Source organism: Ornithodoros turicata, unplaced genomic scaffold, assembly GCF_037126465.1.
Source record: "Ornithodoros turicata isolate Travis unplaced genomic scaffold, ASM3712646v1 ctg00001099.1, whole genome shotgun sequence".
In the NCBI taxonomy this organism is placed as follows: domain Eukaryota; kingdom Metazoa; phylum Arthropoda; class Arachnida; order Ixodida; family Argasidae; genus Ornithodoros; species Ornithodoros turicata.
Window position 1 is genome coordinate 22,229 of NW_026999465.1, and position 24,576 is coordinate 46,804.

Consider the following 24,576-nt stretch of genomic DNA (forward strand, 5'->3'; position numbering starts at 1 on the left):
CTTCAGTTCTCATGCAGCGCGCCGAGATAAGATTTACGTTTTACTTCTACCTCGGTGTGTGAAGGAAGCACAAAGTATGTGTAGACATGCAGAACTGGTGGTGTGCACAAAGTGCTGTGTAGGTACACTCTAATATGTAGCATCAGTTAGTGAAATCATGCTGTCACATGTACTATTTTTATAGCAGGGAAGATGTCTAGCGTCACTTTGTTACGTGCACAGTTTGAAGCATGCTCAACAGAAACGCAGTTTCATTGGTTGAGATCCTAGTGGTCATTAGGAAAGTTGAGATGATTTGGGCCTGCTTGTATGAACAGTGAAGACATTCCTCAGTTGCAGCCTCGATAGCTTTGCAGTGCTTTACATTCAAACGGCATTGAGGACTGTAGTGCATGCCCGATGCACTACTGAAACTGCTACGGACACTACTGAGGAATCTCCTTAATGTTTGTGCAAGCAGGCTTTGGGCTGCGCCACTCCTGTTCAGTGAAATTCGATTGTGATCTGAGTGGTGACCCACTCTGCCTGACCACGACTCTCTGCTCTAAGGGGTATCCTACTTCCATACCCCTCTCCACTTATCTTTCCCATGTGCTGGCAGGGTGACACTGGATCAGCTCCAGCTGACGAAACTGTCATTGTTAAGTGTGGTTTGAGCGGTGCGCTGCAATGCACCTTCACTGCCTCTATTTTCTGTAACTTTACAAGTAATGAGATATTTATGGTGTGAACATAGTCCGTCGACTGCTGTCCGGTAAAAATGCTTTTTAAAAGGTAGTGCAATTTCCTAGATAATTATTGGAACTGGGCTTAAACTTGAGGTTGGTGGCGTTATTTGCACGATTATGGGGTTCCTCATGTGGTTTCTATAGTTGGAATTGTGAAAGAAAAAAAAAAAGCATCTCACTTCTACAGGTTACTTCACAGCACATAGTGTTGCAGTCAGCGCTAACCATTGATGCCACTGGCCTAATAAACTGAGTAGTTTGAGGACACCAAAGAGCCATGAAACTGGTCTGAAGTACAGAGCAGCCCAAGCTTAAGGTCTGAGGCAAATATTGACTTGCATAGCTATTATTCAAAGAGCCAAAGTGACTTCCAAGTGTGTGCTTTGCAGTATACATAACAAGCACGTATAACAAGCATATTGGCAACTGTCATAATGGTTGAGAGGGGCACGCTCCCTCGTGATGCCAGGTGCTTCTACAAGCCCTGTACCATATCGGAGTTTAATTCGCTGTTTTTTCATCCTGTTCGGAAATTGTGTTAGCTCTGATGCTGTAGAAGTGGTGAATGTCTACATCCTGCTACCCTGAATCGCACTTCCGTCGTGGTCTGTGTCGCTGAGGCATACCAGCAGCGGTGATAAACTCCTCGTGGAGTGTTTATATTGGCTGCATTTGGAAACCAGCAGTATGTCACTGAAGTGTAGTAGGTTTCAGCATTTGTGTGTTTGCCCACCCAAGCAGCACAACACCTTGGCCCAATATTGGACCGATATTGGCAATATTGGCCCAAGATTAGGCTGGCATTGCCCATATTGCTCCAACATTAGACCGATATTGGCAATGCCAGCCCAATATTGGGCTGGCATTGCCAATATCGGTCCAATATTGGTCCAAGGTGTTGTGCTGCTCTGGTTCGTGCAGGCTTCTGAGCATGCATTGCATCAGTGGAACTGGCGAAGCGGCCTGAAATGCACCATTTGTCGTGGCTGCTGTTGTGTGTCTGATTGCTCCACGTTGAAAACGTTGATGGTCGAAATAAATTTCCAATTTTGCATCGCCAAAATACAGTTGGCCCAACAGTTTCCAAAGCTATACGCCTTTATGCGGGCAAGGAGTATGTGCCGACCTCGACAAACTACAGAGTAGGCCATTGCAGCTCCAACAAGGATAAGTTACAAAGTCAACACTCCCCAAAATTGACAAATCTGGGAAAGCATCTAAATAATGCAGAGAAAGAAAAGGGCTAAAAAATGGGTTTTCAGTGTTCTTAACTGCTGGCTTTTCTTTTTCGTCCAGCCAATCTACTGCACGTGAAGTCTAGCTGATCTTTCCTTGTACAGTAGGGAGGTACAAATGCATACCAGTAGCCCATACAATTAAATTCACAAACTAAGTTAGGCTCCGGCATAGTTTGAGATCTTTATTGTCAAACGCTTATAAACTCAATAACAGAAGCAGAAGACACACCATGAACACTTTAAAAACGTTATTAAAACATGAATCCATCCAAGCCTGATCGTTCTGAACTGGAGTTATAATACAGAGCTCTATGTATCATGACACCCTATTGTTCATGAGCAGGCTTGAAGGACTAAGTTGAAGGTCAAGTCAAGTGCCCTCTTGAATGCTGGCGTCACCACCCTACGTGTTATACAAGGACGCTCACGGTCCTATACGGAAATGTATCAACATATAGCACGGCCAGATAACACGCGTGGCTAAGGCTCCTTGTTTTCTGCTGCGGCAAATTCAAAATTCTGCGGCACCGATGGCAAGGAGTCCAAGGCTGCTTCGAGGGGGAAGCACTTCATTTGCTTGGATAATGTGGGAACAAAAAAACATTTTATAATATAACTTTCACATTCAGCAAATTGAACTGTGAATTTTATTGTCACTTAGTCAAATATTTGGAAAACTTGAATAGTGTGTATTCGATCTGCGAATTGAATGCTTCGAGAGACTGACATTCAACTCAAACTCGAGAACTCTAATATCCACACACCCCTAAACATATGGGATTCAGTGAAATTCCGTGCCAAACGAAGGATTCCGCGTGGAAAACGCCGGGCCTTACGCATGCCATACCTTCTTCACACGTGTTATACACAGAAAATTATGGTAGTCAGTCGTGTTTCCATACACGTTTAAATGAAATGGTGTTCTTACAATAATATGCTTCTGCCAAGCACAGAATATGATAAAGTCACCCTCTGTTTTCTATATTTCTTGAAGCTTTCACCAGAGCTTCGTCACAAGGTGTAATGGAGGCAGCTCTGCAAGCTGCACAAGCTTACATATTAAATTAAATTGCGTCGTCACGAAGCCAGCAACATAACAAAGGCAGCAGTTAGTCGTAGCATGCTGTCAGATAGTAGATCTTTTTGACTGAAATTCCAGTCAAGCAAGGCACTTGGAAGAGAGAATACTATGTATCTAGAATTATAGTTAGGAGCATAACACTTTTGCTCGACGCGATTTGCACACCGACTTACAATCATTCCAACCAACGATTACATTCCGACATCCGCGATTTGCATTCCTTGTGACGGATAGCTTTTGAAAAGACAGGCATCACTACACTTCATTCAAAGACGTGTGACAAGAAGAATAATTGAAAGGTGAAGGTACAACGAACGTCCTGAGGAGCTGCTGTGTTCCCTCCATGGATACCGGGATTTATAGAGAACAAGATAGTGTTGCACGCGTACTGCGAACGCACAGCAGGGAGAGTTAAAAAAAAACGTGTAGGGGCATACTAAAACCAAGGAGTATGTTGTACTACAGTCCAGAGGTGTAGCTAGAAAAATGAAATTTGAGGGGCTCAACTCCAAACCCCCGGGCTATACCACTGGTACAGCCCCCTACAAAGTTAACAATAACACCAGAAAAAAATGTGGCATCATTTCCGAGCGCGATTACAGCAACCCTCTTGGGCCATGAGGAAATCTTAACTGAACAAAATTATTCCGTTAGTTGAACGCAAGGATTTTATTCACTTAACATTTCCCCAGAGCCCCAGTTACCACACTGGGAAATGAGAATTTTTTCCAGTGTTATTGTTAACTTTGACAGGAGCTGTATGTCACCCGTAATGTGAGAGGAAACAGTCAAGACTGTTGAGGCACCTCTTATCATACTAGCAAAGCGTTAATGCACAAATAAGACCAATTGCCTTGTAAAGAGTCGAAGGAAACACTGAAGGAGTAACCAAACTTCCAGAATACTGTGTTGTATCGTAGCTTTATTATCATGCACTGCCTGGCACGACATTACTAGTTATGTACAGCGAGGGTAACGTAAAAAAAACTAGACGTCAGCATGCCCAGCATGATTATTCCGCCTTCACACTCCACTGTGTCATCACTATCATAAGGATCACTTCATTGCAAATGGTTCCTGAGCAATCTGCGCAAATCGATACTTCCAATAGCACTGAATTTCTGTGTGTATGTGTGTTATTCTCTTTTAAAACTTAAGCGAAATGTGTCAACACATTGCTGCCCTCTCCAAGACCTCATGTGCAGATATGCCCTCCTGCAAATACTATAGGTGGTGCCATACCAAGATGCAGTATCATATGCCTATAGAGGGGGAATGTTTGAAGCTCTCGTTATCTAAAATGTCATCAGGTTAGAAATGTTCCCACTGCTACGTGACGGTTCTATTTACAGGGTGCTGGCGAGCCCCACCGATACTGTACCGAGTAGTACTGAAAACCTTCCCTGCCCATGTTCTCCAGAGTTGACAAAGAGCTCTTCAGTCTGTCGTATTCCGATTTCCAGTACTGCACCTGTCTCTGCAGTTCCTCCTCTCGTGCATTTGCTGCAGAAAGCCTTCGCTCGAGTTGTAACAGCTGGTCCCGAACACAATGACTCGACACATCTGCAAGAAACAGAAGAATGTAGATGCACAGCATAATTTCACAGCGTGAAAGTGAAAGTCCACATTATAGCAACCTCTTACAAGCTGTCATATTCGCCTTATACAGTCACCTTGGTTTTACGTCTACAATAAAATTATACTCGTACAACAAACTTCTGCTGGTTTGAGTGCTTCAGGGTGTGTGCTCTTGCTTTAATTTAATTTTTAACCATTTTCGTGTGCTCTTGCCTTTCTCCCATTGCTCGGACATTTTCAGTGTGGAGTTCATCCCCTGGCTTGCCTTCATCTATACCATTTTGACATCCATAGGAATATTTTTGCTGGTTGCGAGCATTTGGTGCTAATGGGCAGGCGAGAGGAAGTTGCCCAGTCTGAGTGCCTTAAGCCAAAGCCATAAGGACTCAAAACAGATGGCTCCCCATCCTCCCTGCTAAGCCATACCATCAATTCCAGCAGCAGAATGTTGTGAAGGAGAATGCACCATGACCGTAAAAAAAAGGTTCGCTGAAAAGCAACGTCTTTCGTTATTTAAGATAGAACTCACCTCGACTACGTACATCCCCTTGCGAGTGTGACGTAATCTGTGGTGAGACCGTGGTCACAAGGGAGAGCGGTTCTTCCGAGTCATTTGGTGAAGAATGAATCACTGCTGTAAGAGGGTGTGCACAATAAAAAAGGATTCTTTCGCAACATTCTATAAAAAAACTTGCCATCACTGCATACTTCCTCTTCTGGACACAGTATATGCCGCAATATTTCGGGCCTGCCACGAGACGTTCCTGTAATACTTTACTGTTTACACACAGCACTGAGACACTATCATCACAAGCAGAAGCGATACCTGGCACCACGAGCTAGGCATCGCATCAAGTACAGTAATGTACAAGGTGTCCCAGAAAACGTGTGATTGAATTATAATAAACAAACTACACCACCCTGAGTCATGCTGTCAACGGCAGTTGTTCTTACTGGGTTTTTGCCACCTCCTCGTGTGAATGTCGCGTAACGTAAGTTTAATTATGCAAATTTTTGCGAGCTTATTTATTTTTATTTATTTATTTGTACTTTGGTGCCCACCAATGGCGGTTGAGCCTAACGTGGTGGTGCACCAAACACAAAAAACACATAAAAGTAATAAAACCTCCAACAAAGCCCAAGATTCAAAGTGCTATAACAACAGTTATGGTTACATAGACATTAATACACTCTTAAACTTAGCAGTTGACCGGAAAATGTCAACATCATCATTCCGTGAAAAGAATTCATTGTATGTGCCTTGCATCCTAGTCAATAGGCAGCATTCGCATGGAGCATGGGGATAGAAAGGCCACACGAGTTCGCCTGACGGAACGTGAACATTTACTAAAACGATTAAAAACTCAGAGTCAACGTTTCCGTGAATAATTCTGTGTAAGAACATCAAGTCGCGATGCTGTCTTCTGCATTGCAGGTTGTGAATTTTTAGCTGGAATAGCTTTGTCTCATACAAAAATTAAACATTTGGAAAATGGAACTTGTCATATACAAATCTAATAAACCTTTTCTGAACTCGTTCAATGCAAGCGGATTGCTTAAGTCGGAAATTTGCCAAGTAAAGGTGACTTTTTGCCCCACCAATGTGAAAAGTGTGTCTAATTTATGTAAATTAATGATAATTGACAGGGATATTCAGGAGCTATCCCATCGGAAAAAATAGCCGAACATCGTGCTCTACGGAGCTCCCACAGGATAACGCACGGTGAACTTTTCGGCGTAGTCTTTGTCAGTCCGACGAAAGGAGGTTGAAAACCCAGCCCACCCCAGCATCGCAGAAAGAGATAACACAGGCGTGGCTTATCGCGTCCGACTTTCGCTGGGATAATGCTTTCCCTCTCCCAATTTTAGGAACTGCTACTTTTTCTACTATCACTCTGTGGGCTGGCTTTGGAGCCTCCTTTCGTCGGACTGCGAGCGATTGCGCTCAAAAAGTCATCGTGTGTTATGGTCCGGTGCTCAGAAAAGCATAATGTTCGGCTATTTTTTGCATGGGATACTTCATGAATATCACTGTCACTTATCGGGAATTTGGGTGAATTCGACACGCGCTTCATATTGGTGGGGTAAAAAAGCGACCTTCACTTAACACATTTACGAGTTCAGTTCGCAAATATTTACATAAGTAAACTTACGATAGATGACATTCACATCAGGAGGTGGCAAACTCCTAATAAGAACAAATGCTGTTAACCGCATGATTCTAGGTGGCTTAGTTTTTTTATTATAATGCAATGACACGTTTTCTGGGACACCCTGTATAACAAAGTATGTGTATAAGCCGCAGGGCCCGTTTTTAGGAACGTTAAGAAAATTTTGGGGCAGATAAGCCGCGGTCAATATGAGGCAACTGATCTGTGGTGAAAGGAGGTCATGAAAGGCCATAGACCCTCTGGTCCATACACAGGAGTCGACATGGTGTACAACAAAGGAGGTCAGTTCTGGTGTTCTACCAAGATCGGATTGTGCTCTTGCTGGGTGTTTCTCATGGATCGACGGCGTCAGTGGCTTTGCTGAAGACATGAATCACTGTCACCACTTTCATAAAAACTGCTTGAGGGAAGGCACCAGGAAGGTCAGTCCACTCGAATGTGGACGCACCCCTCTTACGCATTGTTCGTGCATTGCAGGAGCGGTACCAGCCCCCCACAGCCCTCGCAGCATCTGCATCAAAATGCGTGTTACTGCGCATGGAACAATCCGTGCCTTTTTATTGGTCAGACGCCACAAGCGTGTCCGGGTTGGTTGCCGGAATTTGAAAAGGTCATTTCACGCTTTCTCGTCTGCGTGTTACGTACTCCCTCGGCGGCTCCATTCGAAATTTAAACGGCGGATGCCGGGTTGGCGGTGTCTCTCGTTGGGAGGCAAGTGCGCTCGCTGTCTTATCCGTGTGTTATGGTGTTTTTGATCGTGTCCTTCTGTTTCTCGGCACAAGCATCGGTCTACGAACAGGCAATCGGATTTCAAACTGAAGTGTTGTCGTGAATTCTGGCTCGATGAACGTGTTCGAGCGCCGTCAGATCTGCATAGCGGTGACAAGAAAATAGGATTCATGAAGCAGCAGCATTTTATGTTTGACCTGTGGCAGGCAAGGACAAGATGATCAAGTGACTGTTGTTCATTGCTGCTGGGAATATGCTGTGCCGATATGTGTGCTTTGCAAGTTTGAACTTTATTCCAGTGTGCTAGGAAGCGCTACGCAATGGACTCAGTATGCTCAGTGCGTGTATATACGTCAACCTGCCGATTGTGTCAGTATAATGATTCAAATAAATCTCTGTTCATTACGACACTTTTGTTCAGAGTTCTTCACAGTTGTTTGGGAATCACGAAATAACTTTATGGCGTGCATAAAAGCTGGTAGACTTAGAGGTCAGGGGTAGCCGGTACAGACGAGTATGGAAAGCAGAAGTCAGCAACAGCCAGTACTGTCGGGCTGCAAGCCGGACGGAAAGATTTCCAACTGGAGGATTCACTGAGCAATCGCTGCATTCTCATTGGTCGTGTGCCCAGAGTTGTGTGAATTTGCCTGTACTATGTGCTCTATAGGCAGTTGGTGAGAGCTGGTGGTACTGTTCCGGAGACACAGTTGGCCCTCTCGGTAAAACCAGCGTATGGGGAAAATACCAGGGAAAAATAATCATGAGACATGTCGCACCGGTGGATAAGCAGCAGAGTGCCCGTGAGAAAGAAGAATAAAAAATCTCGCATAAGCCGTGCCTAATACGTATGAAATTATGGTATGCATACATTTCTATGGTTAAATAGCCCCATATATACGAGACTAATACCAAATAAATGGTTACATACTTGTGTAAGAGTGATCATTATTGCAGAGCCCGTCTTGGTCAGAGCACTGGTGGCCCTCCCTGTTCTCTCCGTTTGTCACTAAAAAAAAGAAAAGCAATTGATGACGCAACCATCTGCTTGTTTTGCAGCACACACCTCTACATAATGGTTGTCTTTTCGGTTCTTCCACGTGAATCGCAGGCACGTTACTTGCGAGAATTGGGACTTCCGCCGTGTCTGCTTTGGAAGTTCAAATCGGAAAAAAGTCGGTACCGGAAGAAGTTTCTGGCGTAGAACTAACTTACTGTCATTCACTACACGTTTCCCAGGGCCGTAAGGCGTCGGTGGAACTCCGAACACGTTTGGCACGTAGTCCGGGTCTGACGGTACGGAAGACGGCTCACCTGAAACCAGTATGCGTTTACAGTCAGCAACGTCGGTAAAATGCTAGCCGTTACGCCAAAATCCGTAACATACCTTTCAGAAAATGAACTCCGCACACACGTGAACTCTTTGTCGGCATCCACGCCGAACCGTCTTTCTTCTTGCGCCCAATAGCTGCAATCCACAACTCACGCTTCCTTCGGTGACGCTTCTCTAGTGGGAACCTGAAGAACCGCACACCGGCACTTATGCCTTTCATGTTCCGGCAACGGACGACGCAACATTGCTCAGGCATTCTGAGTGTCAAGCCGCAACAACAAAGCCTACAGCAGCCTACAGTACGAGAACCACAAAATACACGAGCAGTTCAAAACAGTACAATGTTTTCCTCCCAACTAAAATGGCGGCCGCCCTTGGGTTGCGCGCATGCGCGTCTTGGCAACATTGGCAACATCACCAACCCTTTTCCTTTTCCCACGTGCCTTTTCCACAGAAGCATAGAAATCATCACGACCTACTCTATACTAGTATAGTAGTAGGTCATGGAAATCATCACTGAAGTGACAGAAGTAATGAGAAGTGTTGAGGGAAAGCTAGCTCTCCATGTTTCAGCGCTCTAACAGGTGTTGTGATAAAGAAGATTCACAGGAAATCAATATATAATTCCTGCTCAAAAATGCCAACTTTATAGCAATGTATGCATACTCGGATGTTTTTCAGACATCATGAACTTCATATTTTACATGCTCATATTTCTTTTTTTGTTGTTTCCCCGAGAGGTAACTATCAATAACGAGCGAAACGCGATCGTCGAGCTGCACGCGAAAAAGAGAATTCAGAAGATTTCCGAAACTATTGCAGGAGCAAAATGCAAATTCAGAAAGTTTCGCTTTCAAAGGAACCCTCTGGAATATGTGGTGACGCATTCTTGTGGTGTCACACTTGCCCACTTGCCCAGAGCGTGTTTGTCTGTTTGACATTGCGCCATCTGTTCGGCAGACCAGCACACTGTAACTCCATCATTGCCTTGTTCGGTCCCAATTTGATGTACTTTCTCAAGCTTCCAGATATCTCTAAAGAACAAGTGCACAAGAAAACTCTTCAAGTGGGAGAACACTATGCTCGTCATCTCCTCCTCTGACATTTTGTCACCCTGGGGGTCAAAAATCAGAACTTTGTGAATATCTGGCAGAACAGTAAACATTGCCGATGTTCCATCTTGTCTGCAATATGGAATGAAGAGCATATTCCTTCCTTCCATTGATGCAGTTACAAGCACACACTCTTCAAGCAAATGTGCCTCATTCTCTTCACTGAGGAGAGGTACCAAGTATGATGTGGAAACTTTATGCTCAGTTTCATTAAGAATGCTTCAGTTATCGAATCAAAGAGGTGACCTTTTCGAAAGAGCCTGTCATCCATCTGCAGCATGGCTTCCTCGGACTCATCAGTTGAAGTATCCACAGAGACACGAGTTCCACAAGCCTAATGAATATGTTTTCAGGCTCTCTGAACACAAGCATCACTTCACTACCTGTATTTGTATAACTAGAGCTTATTGGAAAGTTATCAGTACTCTCATTACTTTTACTCGAGTTCTCTCAGCTCCAGTACTCCTGCTTCAAGCTTTCATTTTAGTTTACTTTTACAGGCATCATTGAATGTCACCTGCTTTTCCATCTTTTTTGCAGCAGGAAGCAACCAGCACTTCGTTTCAGGTACATTGTGTAGGGCCCCCTCTGTCATCAACACCTCGCACTCTGCCAGCATTGTATGTATGGACCTACGGAATGTTCTGCCCCAGTGTCTCAGAAACAGTTGCATTGCTCATGTAGGATTCGAGTTTCTCGAATTTGTCCCTTACACTCGACTGCCAGTCATATCTGTCCGCATTTGTGCTGTCCTTGTCTGGGTTGCAGTAGGTATATGTGATGCTCACCGACGAATTGCGTGCTGTAGAAGTGGTTTTCTTCGCGCGGAAGTATTTTTCGCGCACACCTCCAGAATCGCGAATTTAAGTTCCCGCGAATAACTCTGGCCATATGAGGGGGAAAATTGTTCGGCGTTCGACGCTATACCGCGACTACCTGGCCCTTTCTACTCCATGTAGTGTAGGCAGTTTAAGCAAGCGCAGAAGAATGTTTTATCCCATCAGGCAAGATGAAAAGAAATGAAAATTCATCATGCTTTTTTTACTCCTATAAACGCTTTGCACTATACATGCAATATACCACGAAGCCAGAACATGCCTTTCCCCGCATTCTCAAAACCAGCTTGAATGACAGTACCACATCTCAACCGAACTGGTCAGTGCCCCGAGTGATAATTAATAAGAACTGCTAAAATAAACTGGCTAACTTGCACACGGTCAGTACTATGGCCTCCTACAGGGTCCCTAAAGGCCATTTGAAAGGGCCTTTCCTCCCATCTCTGTGAGGAGAAGAAAGGAACAGCCCTAGAATGCGCAATCCACGTGAACAACGGATGTCTTAGTACGTGCCGAAATATGCCAGAGTATTGACGGCGGCACGATATGCGAGAGCAAAGCACTCCCGGAAACCTGTGTCGCGAATTTAGGTTCTCGCGAATCGATCCTCAAAGCAGCTCTGCTCGAAAACTCTAAAATATTTTCCACACGGAAAAAAACACTTCTACCGTAGTTCAATACTTCCTGTTGTGTGTGTAGCGACTGAGCACTGTTATTACTGTGAACCTTGTGAATGTGTTTGCACAGAGTTAACTTCATTACAGCTGCACGAGTACATGTGGCGGCAGAGAGGCCTGCACACAGGCATTGCAGGCAAGCAGCAGTTGTAGCAAAAGTCTTGCGTACACGGTGCTGCGTCCGATTGGTGTGCCACTACACCATAGTGGTTTCTGCTTGACTGTGATTTCGCTGTCCACGCAGACTCTCCTACTCTTACGACATCCTCATCAGGAATTTTCATTCCTCGACTGTGGCGTATCCTCCTCTTTCTTTCCTGTCATTCCAACTTTCTGTTGGAGCTCGGACAACAAATGCCTCCTCCGGTCATGGTACCAGTCGCGCTCAACATCTAGTAGTGCTGCAACCAGCCCTTCAGTTCTGATGTTGCTCTTTCTCTGCAGGTACTTTCGCTTTATAGAATGCCGTGAAAGCTTTCTGCGTGGTTATTTGTGTCTGTACAGCCATGTGGGAACATTCTATGAGACATATGAGACACTCTTCCACCCTACTGATATACTGCTTCACAAAGTAATCAGCAAATTCTTTGTCTACTTCACTCGTGTAGCTGACAAAAGATTTGCAAAGGTCAGCACACTTTGTCTCATTTTCCTCTCTAAGGATGGCATCAAGTAGCCTCACAATTTCAGCTTTTGTGCTTTTGCACTTTCTTGCCGATACCAGCGGCATGGCCGAGTGGGCTAAGGCGTCCGCTCGTTGGTGGTAACCAAGGTCGTGCTGAAGACTGGGAGGTGGTGGGTTCGAATCCTACCGCCGGCTGTGCTGTCTGAGGTTTTCCCTGGGTTTTCCGAAGACTTTCCAGACGAATGTCGGCACAGTTCCCCCTGAAGTCGGCCCAGGACGCATACTAACCCCCCTGTCCCCCCACTCCTTCCTGCTATCCTCTCTCCGTCTGTCCACATCTGTACGTCGCTCATAGCCACAGTTGCTTCGCGGCGCTAACACCCAATCAAAGGAAAAAAAAAAAACTTTCTTGCTGTAACATTAAGCTTTCAGTGCCACGCATTCTTCACGTGAAAGTGGCACAGGATGTGCTTTATTTCTTGACCTTTAAAAACGCTCGTTAGTGTCTTCATGTAGCTGGCCTCATCGTCAGCCATTACTGCATTGAAGACAAGGTCTGGGCACTTCCCTTTCACAGATGCAAAGAACATACTCATAGTATCTGTTGACATTTTATTGTAAATGAAGCGCGCTACAGGGTACCCTTTTCCCCTCTCATCGAGTACAACAATGTTCAGTAGGGGATACTGGTACCTGTCAGTCCCGTGAATGTAGTCCACGCACACAAACCGAATTGGCACAATTCATCAGGGTTGTTTGCTGCTCCTTTGTACACACGTTTGTCACGGCGTGACACTGCTTGTCTCACCCCGAGTGACGACACTGGCAAAGTACCCAGAGCAAGTTGGGTCTTCACCCATCTCTACACTGCATGTGATTTGCGGCAACGAGGGGTGTTTTCCTGCAGCTCGTGACTATGTGTCGCAATGTAGTTTACGCTGACTTGCCCATTTCTCTTCACCGTCACATTCATCCTAGACGTGCAGGGAATACCGGTGGCGACGATTCCCTTGGTATTCCTCCGCATGGTTTTTCGCTCTCGGACATAAGCTTGTGTTTGGCAAATATGATGCTCATGGCGCTGCTGAATGAGAAGCCCTTCTGAAGCTTGTGGCTTCAGGGAAACGATCTGGCCTTCTGAAGCTTGTGGCTTCAGGGAAGCGATAGGCCCTTCCGAAGCTTCTGGCTTCACGGAAGCGATAGGCCCTTCCGAAGCTTCTGGCTTCAGGGAAGCGATAGGCCCTTCCGAAGCTTCTGGCTTCAGGGAAGCAGCATGCTTTTTGACAGACTGCATAATATAACCATAGCCACACGCATCTTGCACACCTTCCTTCCATTGTTGAAAGCTGGCATAAGAGTCGAAATGGTGTGTCTCTGTTTGAACCTGCAGCCCATCATGACAATGCACCGTATGTTCTGCTAGGTTAGTTGCATGGTAAAATGCAAGGTTGCATTTTGGTACTGGGCATTGCCAATTGTACCTTCTGCTGCAGGTATTTTGAGTTCCACATATCCTCGCGTGTCTCTGAAGGTTGCGCTTAGAAGCAAACCTGCATTGGCAGCTCAGACATATGAATGATACCATACTTGGTACCTCAGTGCTCTATTCCAGCTTACTGCTGTGTGTGCGTAGAAGAGGAGGCAGCAATGGATCTGTATCAAAGTACTCAGAGAGTGCCAGTTTATTCTAGTTTGTTTCAAATATTTCCTCCTTCTCCAAGTTTCTTTTGCTTCTCGGAAGCTGGTGCTACCTGCAAAAAGAAGAGGAATCAGGGGGGTTTAAATCGGATGCAGCATGCTTCATTTGCAAAAACATGACCTCCCTCCCTAAGCCCTTTAAGAAAATGAGTGCAACTAAAGCCCTCTTGAAAGTTAAAAGTGACGCGTACTACTAATAAAGGAATGTGCTTTATTCTGGTGTTTTGCTGTGTATGTTCCCCAGCATGGCACATAAAAATGTCGTGAGCATGGATTTGGAATCCACGTGACTTTCACTGTCAACCAAGCTTTTGTACGTTGCTAAGTCATGTACAGCTACTTTATTTGAATTTGTTGCAGAAGTTGTATAAAAAAAAAAACTAGCAAAGCAAATTACGTGCCATTTTTGCGGCTGAGTTCTATGGCCAGACTGACATCCCATCGAATGAAATACGCGGCTTCAGGACGAGTAATTGCCTAAAATTCAATAGTGATTAGTGAACTCGTTAATTAGGGGCTTTCAGGCAAAAGCGGGAGATCAGAATGAGAGACTGTCCTAGATGAAAGTCATTCCACATTTTAAAAGTCCTGAAACATCCGCGTGCGTGAAGGTGTCCACCCCTAAATGTTTGACATGCAAACGAGCTGAAACCGAAAAAGCACGGCTGAGAAGCACACCACCTTCGCTTATCTGGCTTATCACAGATGCTTATCTGGCCCGGAGGTTGGCACCCGCTCCAAGCATTTCCATTGCCCCAAATCACACGGCCATCTCAAGCGAAACGAGACATGTGCCCCCTGCATTCCAAGTCGACACATTTTCAGTTTTTAGCTCATTTGCGAAGCCAAATTCGGGGGTGGATATTCTCATGCATGTGCATGTTTCAGGATTTTTTTAATATGTGGAATGGCTCTCAACTAGGATAGTCCCTCATCGTGATCTCCAGATGGACAGAGGCCAGCAGGAAGGAGTGGGGGACAGGGGGGTGGGATGGGGCTAGTATGTGTCCTGGACAGTGGCGTCCTGGAGGGGGGGGAGCCCCCCTACCTGCCACGGACCGACCCACACAAATCATGCAAATCCGAGAACATAATATATGTTGGGGGGGGGGGGGGGGGGGACAAGTGTGACGATCGCAAAAGTTCTTGCAGTTCCTGGCGTCTATCTAAGAAGCACTCTTTAATGGTTTTCAAAGTATATGAGCTTTTCAAAATACTTCCAATCTCGTGACACCACCTCATTGGTCATGACAGCCTATACATGTAATCGCACTGTGAACGTCCAAATCAACTATTTTCGTTCCTTTTTTGGCCGTAATGAAACATCTTCAGCCAAAATGAGACTACCATCGGCCGTATTGAGACTTTGGCCGTAATGAGACACTTGGAGATTAAAGGATTTTCGGCCGTAATGAGACTTTTGGCCGTAATGAGATGTTACCGTTTGCAGTGTGCACAAGTATGTGTGTGTTGTCGACACAGGATCAGCGGGGGGGGCATTTTCGTATCCAGCCCCCCTACCCCCTACGCCACTGGTCCTGGATAGGATTCAAACCCAGCACATACCAGTCTTCAGCATGACCTTGACTACCACCAATCCCCTAATTAAAGAATTCATTAATGAACTTTTCGTAATTACTCATCTTGTAGTTACATGCTTTATTTGAGAGGGTGTCTCAGCCAGACCATAAAACCCAACTGCTAAAACATCTCATTTGCTCTGCTAGTTCTTTTCTTTTTTAAATTAAAACCCTGTGTAACAAATCAAAATAAATACCCTGTATATGCACATGTGATACACAGCACATAAACTAACATCGTATCTGTCTTTTAAAAAAGTTTCCTTAAAAAGTAACATCGTATTCTTCTGTGAATGTTGGCGCAATGTTACATTGCTATACTGGGTGTTTCAGTTAAATCCCCACGCTAAATAATTTGCTAACGGGTGCACCATTTGAATAACTTTCTCTTTTACAAGTATCTGTCCTACACCACCTAAAAGATGTGCACCGTGTCAATGAGTGGTAGGCGCTCATTATTTAAATAAAAATTTAGACGAGTTTTGTAAACAAACATAACTTCTAAAGCAGGGTGCTGCTGGCTTTAAAATGGGTGCTACCCCTTTTGGGTAGTACTGGTGCTTCTTACTCTAAATAAATTATCTTGCAACACCTGGAGATTTGAGATGGAATAAACCATGGTGCGATGATGTCGCAAGCAGTACATGTTGCACTTGCAGCTCTATGCATATTTCCTCGTGCCATTTGAACCTTCCAGGGCTCAAAGAAAAATATTGATCCATTGGGTGCTGTTAATAACATCTCGAAAACTCTGTTGGATGGCCAAAGATGTCCACAAGGCGGTCAAGCAAGGAACCAACCAAACATGAAATATTATCTATTCCATATAGCTTTGTAGTTCCTGAACTGCTGTCATTTTATAGTGTTATCATAGCCATGTATGTACATTAATATGTACAATATCTGACTAAAAAAAAAATGATTTTCGTATTGCAGTTAGCACTTGGATCTGCCTTTCTTGGGAACGGCGATCCTGCAAAGGGGCACCAGTTATCGTTATCGCTCATATCATTTGCTGTTCGAACAGGGACCACCCTAAGTCGAACCACTACAAACTGTCCTAGCTCAACAATGAAGCGTGCCCGCTTGTTTGAAATTGGAAACCAGATGGGCTAACAGGTACCAGTTTACATTTTACTATTTTTACTTTTTTTTTTTTTACAGCCGCTGGTGCCCTGGGACGTTGGGACTGACACTGGCCAGAAACAGGTTGGGCCAACTGGTACTAGTTGATGGAACTAATCCCTGTTCGATAACTGGTATAGTTCAAAATTTTCGCCAGGTTTGATCACGACACAAAGCAACTACATATATGTTTCCGATTACTTTTCGCGCGGCACTTTTGACTTTCAACCAAGGAGTGTCAACTCACCTCCTGTAGCCGTTCTTGGAAATGTAACGTTACTTTGGATTTCAGATGCCTGAAAACAGTATATGACTGTCGGGGGAATGAACGTGTGGTATCAGCGGTATCAGTATGAGGTATGAGTATCAGCGCTGGTAGTATATTGTATATTTTTATTGTTGGGAAAAACTCACGTGACCTCTGACGTCGGGCCAATCGTTGGGCCTTGGTAGAGTAAGAGCTAAGAGTGTGTTGTTTCTGTTGCATAAGGTGCTTTATTTTTCGGGATTGGTATTTCCAAATCACACATAATGCAGTCTTCTGTATCTGCGCCAAACACGAACTTGACATGAACATTGTTTCTGAAGTTCGAGTAATATAGCGAAGCAACTTCGCATTCACTGTTAGCTGATGTCTCACGTGGAAGATTTCATAGTAGATCAGTAGATTCACTACACAGGCACACATATGTGTGTGCCTGTTCACACACTTCACACACTTCACACATCCAGCATGACAGAAAGCATGTCCATATCCCTTATTGCTGCTTGTGTAGTGTCATCTGTCAAGACTGACCCATCACAAAGGAACCTGTGCAGCGGTGGTGGTGGTGATGGTGAAAGGGCTTGCCGTTGTCGGCCTCACGTATGTGGGCAACGTCACGACTGACGCCCTGGGGAAATGTGCGTCCTGGGCCGACTTCTAGGGGAACTGTGCCGGCATATGTCTGAAAGCGTCTGAGGAAAACCCAGGAAAAACCCCAGACAGCACAGCCGGCACCGGGATTCGAACCCGGGTACCTCCCAGTCCCTGTGCAGCGCTAAGCCGAAAGACGATGTTCCAACCACTCAGTGTGGCTTATCCATTCTACTGCATCCATGCAGATGCTTTTCTGAAGCAGATATGAGTTCAGCAGCACCTAGTTGATACCTGAGCAATAAATACCAGAACAGGGATCAGAAAACGTGAAAACTAAAAATTCTACCGGCCAAAATGTTGCATATATGCCATAGGTGTGGTGCTATACTATGCTATACTATGCTAAGCGGCAGAATGGAATAGGAACAGTCCAATGACAATCGCCCGCAGGTGGCCTCCTGCATGCCGCAGAATACACGCCGGCTGTGTCCCGTACATGCTGTTGCTCCGTGGTCACATTCACGGTCATCACTGAAAAACTCAAAAATTTGCATGTTTCAAGCGTCTGGTACGCAGTCTCGGGAGATCAAAATTTTATTTTGTTTTCATTTGAATCAAATTTTTATTTTCTTCAATCTGTTTCTACGTAGAACACACAATTGAGACGCAAAATATTGTGTTCCGGAGGAAGCAATTTTTTTCGGTGCAGTTTGGTCTATCACGGACTAGACTTAGCCATTCAAACAACATCTTGTGCAATTAGAGCACTGGCTAATTTGCAAAAAATAAAAGGCAGTAAATTTTGAGGCTGGAAAAGTAAATGTGTCAAAATCTAGTTTACTCTGCTTTACGTGTTCAAAAATAGACTATATGTAAATAGGATCAAGTGTCCTGGTAATCTTCCCCTTTGACATGGAACCACTACACTCAATATTTAAACGGCTAACCGGTCTTCCAGCAAGCAAACTTTCATCTGTGTTTTCAGTCTTAGCATAAAATGAAAACCAGCAAACCACGAAATAAAAGTATCGCGCAATTGGGTGCTCGCAAAGCGATATCCTGGCACTGCAACTCCAGTGACCCCTAGTGATGGTGGACAAGCTCCTGGATGGCCCCTGGATGGCGTTCTTTTAACGACTGCTCTGATTCAAAAGGGATGAGGTGCGTCACTTCACTTCACTTCGCTCCTTTCACATTCTCGTTCAGTCAAACTATAGCACAGCTTGCACCGGCCCCTTTGTCTTCTTGCACATTTGGTGCAGCTATCGTCAGTTCAATCTCAAAGTCCAATCTCAAAGTCACAGCCATCACATCCTAGACACAGTGGTGCGCAACCCAGCTCAAAATGGCGCATGGTGTGAGGCAATCGCTGCAAGTCCCCTTATTCTGTTGTAAGACTGCTGCCAAGCAAGGTGCATCCAAGAGCATTGAACACCACACGCATGACAATCAATCAATCAATTACTGGCGTTTACAGATACCATCCCAGGGTGAAAGAATCCAACACCCCGTGGACCACGAAGAAGTGGACAACGATGCACGAGCCTTGGTTCGAGAGCCTCTGCTGTTCAACGCAGTCTTGTCTCGCAGAGTTTCTTGAGAGAAATATTAGTACAATACACGATCAAGCGTGTGCTATCAACATTTGGTTCATTCAATTTCCATATAGGTTATACGGATGCTCTACTTTTTAAATCTTCCTCCGTGTAGTTGAGGCGCGCGGCATAAAACGGCGTTCAGCAACCAGTAATGTAATTTGAGACTCGCACTGTATTTGATATGGTTTATTGCGCACCATTAATGGGACTGAAAGTTGTGCAGTATTGTAATTGAGTTGAAGCTGTCTTATATATATCTTCCAATATTCACAGTTGCACAAAATTGTCAGCAAGGTGAAGATGAGACACCTTTCCACATACTTGTGGGTCTTTTCAATACACACTTCCACGTCTACCAGATTTCACATTTCGTTGTAGGGTTCATGGGAGTTCCAGGTGCACAGTTGAACGCCGTGGCAAACTGTGCGCTGTTGGCCAAGGGAACATTGCAGCGATGCGGGCGCGCAGGACGAGAAATTCTCCTCTCCGCCCTGCCCAAGCAGTAAAAGTAACAGCTGCTAATAAAGAACAGCTGGTCGCTCGTGTAACGTTCCAGGCCCTCGATCCTGAGGGAAGAATCGTCGGCAGCCATCCTGTAGGCCTCATAAAGTGACTTCACTGCCAGCGCGTCGGGCTCGTAGTCGTCGCGCAATACGCGCTGCCTTCTCGGGGTCGCGATGATGCTGCTGCTGTTGAGACACTCCATCTTGTCCTTAAATGTTTTGTCGCTTTCCGCTGACCAGGCGATTTCATTACCGTACTCGTCAACTTTCCTGGACGAGTCGTCGAACGCGCGCATCATTTCGTGGGCTATGGCGTGACCGAGTCCGCCGTAGTTAATTTCGGGTGGTGCCCCGTGAACGTACGCGGGTGGTAGCAGGAGTCCAGCTTGAATGTAGACGTAGTTGCCCCTGATGTAATAGGCGCCGACGGAGTCGTAGTTAAAATCCGCTGCCACTAGATCGTCGGGAAAGGCGTGGATGTGCTTCAGAAGGCTCCTGCTGTAGGCGCGCGAGGCTTTCAGCAGTGCTGAAAGATAAGGACCTGTCATGTCGGGGTAGTCGGAGTACAGGAGCTCCAGACCCAGGGCGGTGCTCATGCCGGTCGGATAGCCCACGACAAATTTCAACCTGTGGAGCTTCCGTAACAGGGCAGTCTTTGTCGAGTTGTCCAACCAGCTCGACTCTGCCATGCGTTGAGAGGCGCTGTCCCAGATATCTGTGATGATGTTTGAAACGGCATCCAGTTTTGGGTTATCTATGACCGAGATGAGGTAAGGCGATACTACGGCGTGTTTGAAGAGCCGTAACGTCATCGCGTAGCAGTAGTTGCTGTTGAAAACCACATCTGGATCCGCGACCATACCGGACAAAACGGACAGTTGCCTAGCTGCCTCCCAGGTGATGTAAGTGCTCAGTCGACTCGTGTCAATCGCAAATATGTTGTTAAGGAATGTGTACATCTGCTCTTCGCTGGAGACTGAGTAGTTTGAAGGTAACACGTACGTTGTGTGTTTCTCGAGAGCAGCGTCCCACCGAGGCAGCAGTGCCGGGTCTGTCAGAAAGCTTGAGAGTCGAACTGTGATGTAATTATGTTTCCCGTCATTCTGACTCCTGACTTTGATAACCTCATCTTCCACTGAGCGGATTCGACTCGTCACGTTGTCAAGCTCAGTCTTCTCCGTGATGTCGATTCCATCTAATACGTTTTGTACGTATTCACTGTATCGGCCCTGTACTCTAAGATAGGATGCGCGTCTCTTTCGCCAAGCGTCGAAGAGGGCACTCTCCTTCACCAAAAACAAGTAGTCATCAGCTATCAGCGTCAGTTTCTTCAAAGCAAAAGAGAAGAAGATGTGAAGGTCGTAACGCATCCCTAGCAGGACCAACGTATCTATCGGGTCCGTCGTCTGCAACACGTCGAAGGACAGCTTGAGGTCACGGAAAAATGTAGCGAGGAGGTTGCCATTTTCTTTCTTTGCGACTCTTGCGGCAACCAAGCATTGCTGGTAAAACGAAGCAGCTTTCTGCGGTGCAGTCTGGTTCTTGCGAGGAGTCTTTAGCTCGATGAACGCCTCGTAAATATTGCGCGACAAGTTGGTTGCCATGGCGCCAAGGACACTTACTTCGAATCCCTGGCAAACGTACTGGTAGAAATTATTACACGGATTGTCCCCGCGGCCAATGTATTTGGAGTACATCCACCCAATCAGCTTACAGTCTTCAGTACGGCAGTACTGGCTGTCGGAGGTGTCGGATGGCTCGGATGACAGCAGCTTGTAGAACAGCAGGGATCCCGCCAGAAGGACACTAAACACGGATGCCAGTAACAAGCACGAGGCGATAATGTTACCAAAGTCCTCATTGGGTGTCTGGTCGTGTAGGGAGCGGTCTGTGTTGATCGCAAACAGCTGAAATGCAAGGAGAGTCACGCTGAGCATGTATCACGTGTATAGCAAAAGTATTGGCATGTCTTACATCAAGATCTGTGGCCTGGGACATTCACAGACTGGCAGTGCTAGCACAAAGGAACATTCTTCTTCTTCTTCCTCCCTGAATGAGATGAAGTTCCTGTTGGCCATACCCTGACCATAGGACAATGATGCTGATAGACATGTGGCTAAGGGACATGTGGCTTCAAGGGACTAAACAGAGTGCCACAAATTGGGCTTTTATGCCTGGATCAGATTATGACTTGCAGCTTGTTTGATCTGCAGTGGGTGGATGGGGATCTAAAATATGAAAGCTGCTCTGAAATGCACTGAAATGTTGAATGTAAGCGCCTGTTGTGTCTCGGCGTCCCTTCCATAATGGCAAAGGGACACACACAGACGACAACGGTCCTAGCCTCAGGGGTCTCTCTCATCAATTCTACTCACTAGCTTGCTTGTATTTCAGCTGTCCCGTAACTGGCAAAGGGGGATGTCTTAACACTACACATTTGTATGCAGCAGAAAGTAGGAAAAAGTTTTGCTCACACCACAGCGTTCACGCAGAGTCGAAAAAGAAAGGCTTGAAGCTGAAGCATGGCTGAACGAGTCAAATGAGAAGTTGCAGGCAAGAATGGTGAACATGTGCTGTGACAGGCACCAGCAAGCTATATGTAGCCCTAGGTCCTAAAAGAAGTCAGGGTGAAGTGATGCGTAATGTAAAACCCAGAGACTAGGGAACACGAAGGGACAGGCACAACACGAAGTCTCACGTCATTTATCAGGTGCCCCTAAGTTGCGGCTTCTGTTATATTGGTCAGACAAAACGCTGCTTAAATGATCGTTTGAGAGAGCATTCCTTAAAAGTAAGAAATAAAGCTTCAAATTTCGAAACTGCTAAGCATTTGGAGGAATGTTCAGATTCCTTCCCTCTATAGGATGAACAATTGTAAAGACTTCTGAAGTGGACCCTCACAGAAGACTTTTGAGAGAGACACCCTTTGCATAACCTCTTGTGGGAACTGTGTCAGCAACCCGTTCGTAATCCTTGACCCGGCCTTGAGCAGACTGCTCGTTCTCCCGAATTGACCTCTTATTTTGTCCTCAACTGCGTGTTTTTCTTTCGCTCTGTTGTGTATATATTTGTGGTCTGCGAAGTAAAGTTTTCAGCTGTGTTTGAGACTTTGTGTTGTGTCTGTCCCTTTCTGTTCCCTAGTCTCGGGGTTTTACATTATGCATCAACTTCAACCAGCTCGCTTGCTTCTTAGCCATCTTCTTTTCAAGGTGAAGTGATGTTGCTTACCGAATGTGGTTAAGACCCAGGTTTCAAAAGTGTAGTGTAAAACCTTGACTCCATCAAGAACATCAATGACCATGCTGATGTCATTCGTAATGTCTTCACCGGTGCAAAATCTACGTAGGTTAGTGTCGCAATAACCTTTAAAGGGATACTTTGGAACGATCGCTGAAAAAAATTGCTGCACATCGTAGTTTGGGCATAACATCCACAGTTTACCTGCCATCAACTTTGTTTCGTTCTCATTTGACGAATTATGCCTCAAATAAGCGAGTACAGTGAACTCCCGTTAAGACGAACACGAGGGGACCGCGGAAATTTGTTCGTCTTATCAGAAGTTCATCTTAACAGAAGGACCCAAAAGTGTCATAGAAAATGTCAAAGACAGGGTAGCAATTGTGAAACGGCATATTGGCAACATGGCAGCATACAATAGCTTACTTCCTGCCAGTTTGGCCACCTACTGAAGCGTTAAGCCGCTGGTTGCCCACTGCTGCGCACGCGGATAGAATGGGCCCTAACAGCACGCGAACGGCAGTTCCCCCGGAGACTGCACGCGAATTGCGCAATCGCACGTGCGCATGTCAACGTATTCCGAATGCCTGCACATCAAAAGACACCACAAAGTTTGGGTTTCATGTTATGGTGCACTTGCTTGCTAAACGCTCGTGCTCCCCGGTTGACGGCCAATGCGCGTGACGGAATGAGCGCGCAAATTTTGAAAAATAGCTATAACGATCGCTATGTGCAGATCAAGATTGAGCCCGAAACGACCACAGAGTGTTTCTGCGTGGCGGGGGTGGTGGAAGCTGAGCCCCAAAGGTGCCGTGTGCACAGCATCACGTGCCTTCCTCGCTTCCGTGCGTGCGGCGAAGCCCGTTTACAGGCGCCGCGGGCGCCGGAAAAGTTTGGGTTATCCGAAGTGCCCGCGGTGTCTGTTCGTGTTAAGCGGATTTTTTTTACATGGCGTCTATGGGAAAACAAACAAATGTCCGTAATTTGTTCGGCATAACCGGAAATTCGGCTTAAGCGAGTTCGGCTTAACGGGAGCCCACTGTAATTAAACCGAAACAGGAATGTGGAGAGGAGTCGCAGGAACCTTCCCCTCCGAAGGACAACGCGTTACGTCGCCCTGCATGGAGCGGACAAGTAGTATACCACGCCAGTCATAGCCGCTGTGTTACATTCAATGGAACGAAACAAAACAATGGACCAAAATTTGGCATCAGGTTACTCACACACTGATGGAAAGAAACAGCTGTTTTCCTGAGAGTCGGGAAACAACGCAGGGACGATATGACTAACTGACTGTGACTATGACTATGACTGTGATGTTGGCCGATCGCAGAAAGAAAGAAGGAAATACTTCCATCGACGCTCGGTGGGAGCCAGACTTTTTCAAATTTCAAAAGTTGTTTTTACGATTCCACCTTCGTTTTCGAGTGAGATGTTTCACAACTGTGTTCAGTTTGTGTAAATTATTGTGGTTAATACCGCAAGCTTGAGGTCCATTTGGTTGCCAAGTCTCAGTTTAAGATGATAAACCCTTAAAAGCGGTACTCCCGTGCAATCGTCTTCCCGTGTACTCGTTGCTGCTCCAAGATGAGCGTCCAACACAAATTCGGCTGGCACGACACCTACAAAGTAGGCATCGCAACCAGATGGGAGGGAATAGAACACAGAACATGCACACTCTTTCATGTAATGTGTAAGACAGTAGAGTGGATAATTTAATCATCATTCCTCATCCGGCACCCCCCCTTGCAGGACACTCTCGTTAGATATTTTTATTTTGGCATCGAATTGCACGATGCAAGTGGGGCTGCGTGTTAAGCTGACAAGAGAAATAATTACGTACGCAGCAGTAAAAGCAGCGTGAGCCTAGC

At 45.7% G+C, this 24,576-nt stretch overlaps 2 protein-coding genes across 10 annotated transcripts; both read right to left on the reverse strand.

Moving 5' to 3' along the window:
- Nucleotides 1–3,949: 3,949 nt before the first annotated feature.
- On the reverse strand, nt 3,950–9,234 carry LOC135376453 (uncharacterized). 4 transcript variants are annotated; one of them, XM_064608961.1, is made up of 7 exons: nt 8,910–9,234; nt 8,738–8,836; nt 8,589–8,669; nt 8,454–8,531; nt 5,321–5,389; nt 5,155–5,259; nt 3,950–4,610 (listed from the first exon to the last, which is right to left on the reverse strand). In XM_064608961.1, the coding sequence occupies exons 1-7, from the start codon at nt 9,109–9,111 to the stop codon at nt 4,390–4,392; spliced, it is 855 nt and encodes a 284-aa protein (XP_064465031.1). In that variant the 5' UTR covers nt 9,112–9,234; the 3' UTR covers nt 3,950–4,389. The 4 variants fall into 4 exon arrangements, with proteins under 4 accessions (XP_064465031.1, XP_064465033.1, XP_064465030.1 ...); XM_064608963.1 differs by having other exon boundaries at nt 5,155–5,256; nt 8,589–8,672; XM_064608960.1 differs by having other exon boundaries at nt 8,589–8,672.
- Nucleotides 9,235–19,136: 9,902 nt separating this feature from the next.
- Nucleotides 19,137–23,745, reverse strand: LOC135376455 (endothelin-converting enzyme 2-like). 6 transcript variants are annotated; one of them, XM_064608967.1, is made up of 4 exons: nt 22,697–23,745; nt 21,943–22,080; nt 21,443–21,517; nt 19,137–21,375 (listed from the first exon to the last, which is right to left on the reverse strand). In XM_064608967.1, the coding sequence occupies exons 3-4, from the start codon at nt 21,464–21,466 to the stop codon at nt 19,318–19,320; spliced, it is 2,082 nt and encodes a 693-aa protein (XP_064465037.1). In that variant the 5' UTR covers nt 21,467–21,517; nt 21,943–22,080; nt 22,697–23,745; the 3' UTR covers nt 19,137–19,317. The 6 variants fall into 6 exon arrangements, with proteins under 6 accessions (XP_064465037.1, XP_064465036.1, XP_064465040.1 ...); XM_064608966.1 differs by having other exon boundaries at nt 21,443–21,696; XM_064608970.1 differs by lacking the exon at nt 21,943–22,080 and having other exon boundaries at nt 23,132–23,745.
- Between the last annotated feature and the right edge of the window lie 831 nt (nt 23,746–24,576).